The sequence below is a fragment of the Rhinopithecus roxellana genome, chromosome 13, assembly GCF_007565055.1.
Source record: "Rhinopithecus roxellana isolate Shanxi Qingling chromosome 13, ASM756505v1, whole genome shotgun sequence".
NCBI classification, from domain to species: domain Eukaryota; kingdom Metazoa; phylum Chordata; class Mammalia; order Primates; family Cercopithecidae; genus Rhinopithecus; species Rhinopithecus roxellana.
This window is the reverse complement of record NC_044561.1, coordinates 77138734-77144792: the sequence shown is the minus strand read 5'-3', so window position 1 is coordinate 77144792 and position 6059 is coordinate 77138734. Positions and strand designations below refer to the sequence as shown.

Genomic DNA, 6059 nt, shown 5'->3' with positions numbered 1-6059 from the left:
TTCCCCACCCCACTGGCATGTCTAGGGATCACCTTCCACTCATACCGCTTGCCCTTCTGTTCTTATTTCAGGGTCTGACCCTGGGACACCCAAGGAAGTGGGTGCTCTCCTCTAGCCCACTGAGGCACTAGGGTGCAGTGGTGGCTGGACCTCATGCCCTGATCTTGCTCCCTGGGGTCCCTGATCTTTCTAACCCACCCCCGCGGTTGCTGTTACTTCTCCCTGGACAAGAAATGATTGAAACAGCTTCATCTGGAGGAGGTGAAGCCACATTTGGGAGGGACAGATTGTAATGCCGGAGATGAGGCCTGGAGGGAGGAGTTTCTGCCTGAGCTCAAGAGTTTAAGGGCCAGAACTGGGTGCAGTAGGTTCCTGCGGGAGTCCAGGCTGGGAAGACTGGAGGCAGGGGTGCTTGCTGTGCCCTGCGCCATGTCGAGTCTGCTGCAGAGCAGGGCTTTGTCCTGGGCACCACTGCTGCTTCTCTTCAGCTTCCAGCTCCTGGTTACCTATGCTTGGCATTTCCAAGAGGAAGAGGAGTGGAATGACCAAAAAGAAATTGCTGTGTATCTCCCTCCCATCCTGGAGTTTGCCGTGTACACATTCAACCAGCAGAGCAAGGACTGGTATGCCTACAAGCTGGTGCGTGTCCTGGATTCCTGGAAGGAGCAGGTTGGTGACCACATCGTCTTCTTCCCTAGTGTCCAGCACAGGCTGCTGAGTGATGGGCAGGGGTGGGAGCGTGTGGGGCAGGGCTTAACCAGGACTCTTGGTTCACCATTTGTAGTCTAAACTTGTGTAAAATACAACCTCAGAAATTTGCTTTTTGTATTTATGAAAGATATACATTATAACTTTTTGAGTCCAGATCTACTCAATACTAGATATATTATTCATCCTCCATGATTTTTATGGCATCACTTAACTGAAGAATGACCTCAAAATAAGGAAAACTGAGCAAATGATGCATCAGGTGAGGAAATGGGTCACACAAAAAAATGTCCATAGACAGAAACTGAGAAACATTTCAAAGAAATTTAAAAAGAGATAGTTAGGAAAAGAGATAATCAGAATAAAACAAAGGGAAGAGAGAGACAGAGACAGATAGGCAGAAAGAAACAGAAAGAGAGACAGAGAGACAAAGACAGCTGATAATTCAGAAGTAAAAAAGAAGCACCATCAGCCCCGGAAGGCCAGGGTGAGGTCAGTTCTCTGATTTCCACCTGCTCTGGGCTCCTTGCTACGTCCACAGTTAATGAGTTGAATGTTGTGTTACACTCTTCCTCAGTCCATGGTCCTTAATCCTAAAATGTTCTCCTTTTAATGGAATCACTAAATGATTCAGGAATGTGTAGTTCATCCGGGCTGCAGGCATGAGCAAATAAAATGCCCTCCTAGTGGAGAACTTCTGGTTTAGAGGGAGAAAGAGCATTGCTCTTCCTTTGTCAGCACCAAGGGCCTGAAAGAAGGGCAGAGGGACTCCAGTGCTGCACAGAGCTTAAGCTCTGGAAAGAATCTGTGCAAGGTCCTGGCTGGTTCTCTGCCCCTGGCCCTCTGGTGTGGAGCCTTCCATGTGGCTTACCAGATGTGGCAATCCCAGAGTCAGTTTAGGGGCTGAGAGGAATGCATGCATGGGGAGGGAGTCTATGAAGTGAAATGAAATGGAGTGGGAAGGAGAGCGAGGAGAACTTCAGAGTGCACTTTGCAATAGGGCAGATGGTGTTTCTGAAAGCCATTGTCCCAAGGGTGTGTGCCTGTGTGTAGTGGGAGTGCTGGGTGGCATTCTTGCATTCCTCTTGCTGGAGGTCAGGTGGAAGGTTGGACAACACACTCTAGATGAGGCTCCCTTGGCCTCAGGGCTGAGGTTACCCTGAAAACTCATGGAGAGCTAACACCTTCCGGAGCATGCAGCACGTGTCCTCTGAAAATGCAGCTGCAGGCTCACATGCCTGCTGAGAGTGAAGCCGGGTCTCATCATGGGAGACAAGGAGGTGAAGCTGGACATAGAGGATGCATTAATAGGGTTTGACAGCCTGTGTCTGTCCCAGGACCCCCCACACATATTTGCTCTTTGCTCTTAACTCCTCAGTCTAGAGAAGGTCTCCGGGGTTTTACCTCCAGTGAGCTGATGCCAGGCCCATGCGTGAGCTCCCTAATGGAGGGGAGTGTTGTGGCCTCTTCCTACAAGGTCACATCTTCACAAGGAGTTACCTATGAGCAACTCAAATTGTCTGTCCACTTTAATCTTTTTTATTCAACAGGGTTACGATAAGATGACATTCTCCATGAATCTGCAACTGGGCCGAACCATGTGCGGGAAATTTGAAGACGACATTGACAACTGCCCTTTTCAAGAGAGCCCAGAGCTGAATGATGTAAGACAAGACACCAGTTTCCCTCCTGGACACAGCTGTGGATACCGCATGGGGTGTGGTGTGGGCACAGGCGCAACTGACAAAAGGAGGTGTGAGCCCGCAGCAGCCTCTACCAGGCTGCTCTGCTTGTGTCTTAGCAGGGAGCACAGAGGGGCAGGCAGCCAGGGCTCCACTTGCAGGCTCCTGGCCAATTGGAGTTTCCTGACTCTTCCCTGTCACGCCACTGCAGCTGCCTGCACCCAGGGCACATGGCCTTCAGACTGCTCTTGTCCCCTGAGGTCCTAATCTCCTAGTCCTGAGTAGAGACTGTCCCCTCTATGGTCTTCCTCCCCAGCCTTCCTCTGCTTTTTGAAGAAAGAGCCTGGTGGGGATCCAACGTCACCTCTCTCTGAGTGTGCGGTTCTCAGGGTCCCCCTCCCCTGACCCAGAGTCTGAGGCAGGTGGAGGCTGAGGAGGGGCCCCACTGCCCTCCTTCCCTGGTCCTGTCCTGGCTCCTGCTGAGCTGCAGTGCCTGCCCTGGGTACAAGGACACAATGAACCCTGACACTGTGCATGACACATCTAGCATTACTCCATCCCCTTATCAGAGGATTAGGTAATAGATTAAGCAATTGTTTAAATCTGAGAGCAGCTCCCTCTGGAACGGAGTGTGCCATTTTGTTTTTGGAGGATGAAAGACACTGGACTGCCTGGGTTTCCCTGGAGGCTGCTGGCTGGGGAGGAGGGTGCTAATATAGGTGTTCCTTGGTCAGGAGGGAGCCACAGATCACCCTGAAAGTCTGGAGCAGCCCAGAACTCAGGCTGGAGGGCCATACTTGGGGGCCAGAGCCCAGCCCTGGGAATGGGCAAGATTGAGATGGAACCTGTGTTGATAGCAGAAGCCACAAGCTTCTGCATCCCAAGCCCCCACCCACTGTCCCTTCCTGTGCTTGCTCCCTCAGACCCGCACCTGCTTCTTCACCATTGGAATAGAGCCCTGGAGGACACGGTTTGACCTCTGGAACAAGACATGCTCAGGCAGGCATTCCTGAGTGGGTCCTAGCCACGGGCCTGGCCACATGCTGTCCTCTCCTTTCCAGCACGTCGGCAGTTCCTCGGCATGGCCCTTCAGTGCCCGAGCAGCTCTGTGCTTGTGCGTTCTTACTTTCCACGTGTTAGGAGTTCATGCTGAGGTATTTTAGAAATTTTTCATTGTCTAAGTTTATCATGTAGTATACATCTTAACAATTAGCATTTTAAGAAGCTTTGTGTACCGTGATTCTGGAGGGAGGGGCCTGGGCAGTTGATGGAGTTATTCTCAGCAGGGCAGCCTCCTGGGCTCTCAGGGGTAAGTTTTTCTCCCCTGTTGGGCCTCCTGAGCCACTTCCAGAGGTACAGCTAAGGTGCGTCTGAGCTGCCGTCTCAGGGCCCCTTGCAGGCTGCAGAGGTGCAGTGAGGGTGGCCTCCCGGGGCACCGGATGTGCACATGGAGCAGGACAGGGACTCGGGATCCCACACAGCACATGTGACATCAGCACTAATGCTCAGCGTCCATGTATACCTAGTGTGTTAGCTGAGAATAGCCAGCAGCTATGGACACCCTGTCCACATCTCCCAGACCAGGCTTCAGCATGTATTTTCTGCAAAGATTTAAGGAGTAACTATTTTGGTCTTTGTAGGCTTATAGTCATTTTCTCAGCCACCCAGCACTGCCTTTGTATGTTGAAAGCAGCCATAGGCAACGAATAAACAAATAAGAGCAGTCCTGTCCCAACAAGACTTTGTTTACAGATGGAGGCAAGCAGACTGGGCTGCTTTTGGTCTTCAGGCCATGGCTGCCAACCCCTAAGGTCAAGTCTGAGAGTCACACTCCTTCAGGAGGGAGGCAGGTGAATGTCCCAGTCTCCCAGCCTCCTGGCACCTGATTCAGAGGTGCATGTCACATGGTTCTCAGAGCTCCCCAGCAGGATGAACGCCCCCGGCCCCAGGGTAACCCACTGAGAACAGACACCTTGTGTTTCCCTTCTCCATCTCCCTTTCTCACTTGTGCCTCCTGGGATCACCTCCAGATAAACCACCCACACCAACCAGTCTGCATTTCAGGGTCCACCTGGGGGACCCAACACAAGACCTGTGGTGCATTTGGACCATCATCTTGGCACGTGGCCTCCATAGAGATGCTGGGAGGGTGGCCCCTAGACTGTGGTGTTCAGGCAAAGCAGAGGGGAGAGCCAGGCCCAGAGACCTCCCTGCGACCTGTCAGCACTGAGGTGGGCACAGCTGCTGCACTTTGTCCCATCTGGTGGGTGGGTCTCTAGAACCCACACAGCCCTGCCCTGCCTTGCTCTAGACTTGAACAGATTTTCCTTTGAGACCCTCCCACCACCTCTCCTGTCTGCTCCCACCCTTGGTCCTTCTCTTGACCCTGACTCCATCAGCAGAAGGAAGCTCAGAGGAGGCGCTTTATCCGCCGTAATTCCAACAAGTGTCCTCCAAACAATCCACCCCACTCATTCCATTCGTGAACCATTTCTGAGGCAGCTCCCAGGACAGGGTCTCATGGGGAGTGAGCCCCCTGAGGTGATGGGGGTCCTGGCTCAGGACCCTCTGGCAACACAGCCGTCCCTCATGGAGCAAGGGGAGTGGAGCCCACTCCAAGGCACTGGCCCCTGGGAGGATGCACTGATTCCTGCCTGACTCAGACTACATGTGTGTGTCTTTAACAGTTTTCTGCATCCCCAAGAAATGGACATCCACAATTTCTGGGACATGTGTTGATTTTTATTGGTTTTCCAGACTCTACATCATGCACGACATGACTCAGGTGCACAGGCCTAATTAGAGGACAGGTCTCGCATTGCAGGCCCTGTTCCTTTGGAAAGAACTCTCCTAGTTTGCCTTGCCTGTCTGCATTTGCTCCTGGAGATAGCTATACTTCTCCTCCTTCAGGAATCTGTGCAGTGAAGAATCAGGAAATTGGGTTCATAGATGTTGAGTGTAGCCATGAGGTGGGCCCCTGAGCAAATTTTGTGCCAGAGGCTAAGACCAGAGACATGCTGGGAACATCTGGTCAGTAGCATCCCTGGACCCCAACCCCAGGAAGGAAAAGGGGCACAGATTGTAGTGTAGGGTCACTAGCTTCCTCCTTCCCCAGAAATGTGAGTTCTCATTTAACCTTGTACCCCTCAGCTCCTAATCGCTCATCTGCTGTCCCTGAGTCATTATATAAAGATGGCAACCTCTGCTTGGCTGTCCTCAAATGGTTACAGCTGAAAAGCTGAAATCACAAGCGGCAGTAGAATAAAACACTAAGTATAAATTAGTTCCAAAATGTGCTACATATACACTACTTTATTCTACATTGTGGCCACTTTCCTATCTGCTGGGGGAAATCTGGACACTTTTCATTTTTCCCAGGGGGTCAGGGCTGGGACACAGCCCTGGGGAGATTGACCATAATAATGAACACAAAGTGACAAGGAAAATGTGAGGAGGTTTTTGCAGACTTCCCAAAACTCTCTCCTTGAGACAGAGGAAGGGAAGATGGGGTGGAGCCTGGGGAGGGCAGGGAACTGCCAGGATATACACACAAGGAAACATCCTGGCTGTCAGTCCTGGCCCTGTATGTAGTCTCAGGACAACTCCCACTCACTCCAAATCTCCACTTCAGGTCCCAAGACCCAGAGTCCCTCATGTCCATATACCTCC

General features: G+C 51.8%; 1 protein-coding gene across 1 annotated transcript; it reads left to right on the top strand.

Annotated features, from left to right (window-relative positions):
- Window positions 1-429: 429 nt before the first annotated feature.
- LOC104672932 (putative cystatin-9-like protein CST9LP1) lies at window positions 430-3403 on the top strand. Its single transcript, XM_010376796.2, has 3 exons — window positions 430-669; window positions 2259-2372; window positions 3314-3403. Exons 1-3 carry the CDS (start codon window positions 430-432, stop codon window positions 3401-3403), a joined length of 444 nt encoding a protein of 147 aa, XP_010375098.2.
- Window positions 3404-6059: the final 2656 nt, after the last annotated feature.

Coding starts and splice junctions, on each gene's coding strand:
- LOC104672932 (XM_010376796.2), top strand. CDS start 430: ATGTCGAGTCTGCTGCAGAGCAGGGCTTTGTCCTGGGCACCACTGCTG. Junction 670..2,258: donor TGGATTCCTGGAAGGAGCAG/GTTGGTGACCAC, acceptor TTTATTCAACAG/GGTTACGATAAGATGACATT. Junction 2,373..3,313: donor AGAGCCCAGAGCTGAATGAT/GTAAGACAAGAC, acceptor TTGCTCCCTCAG/ACCCGCACCTGCTTCTTCAC.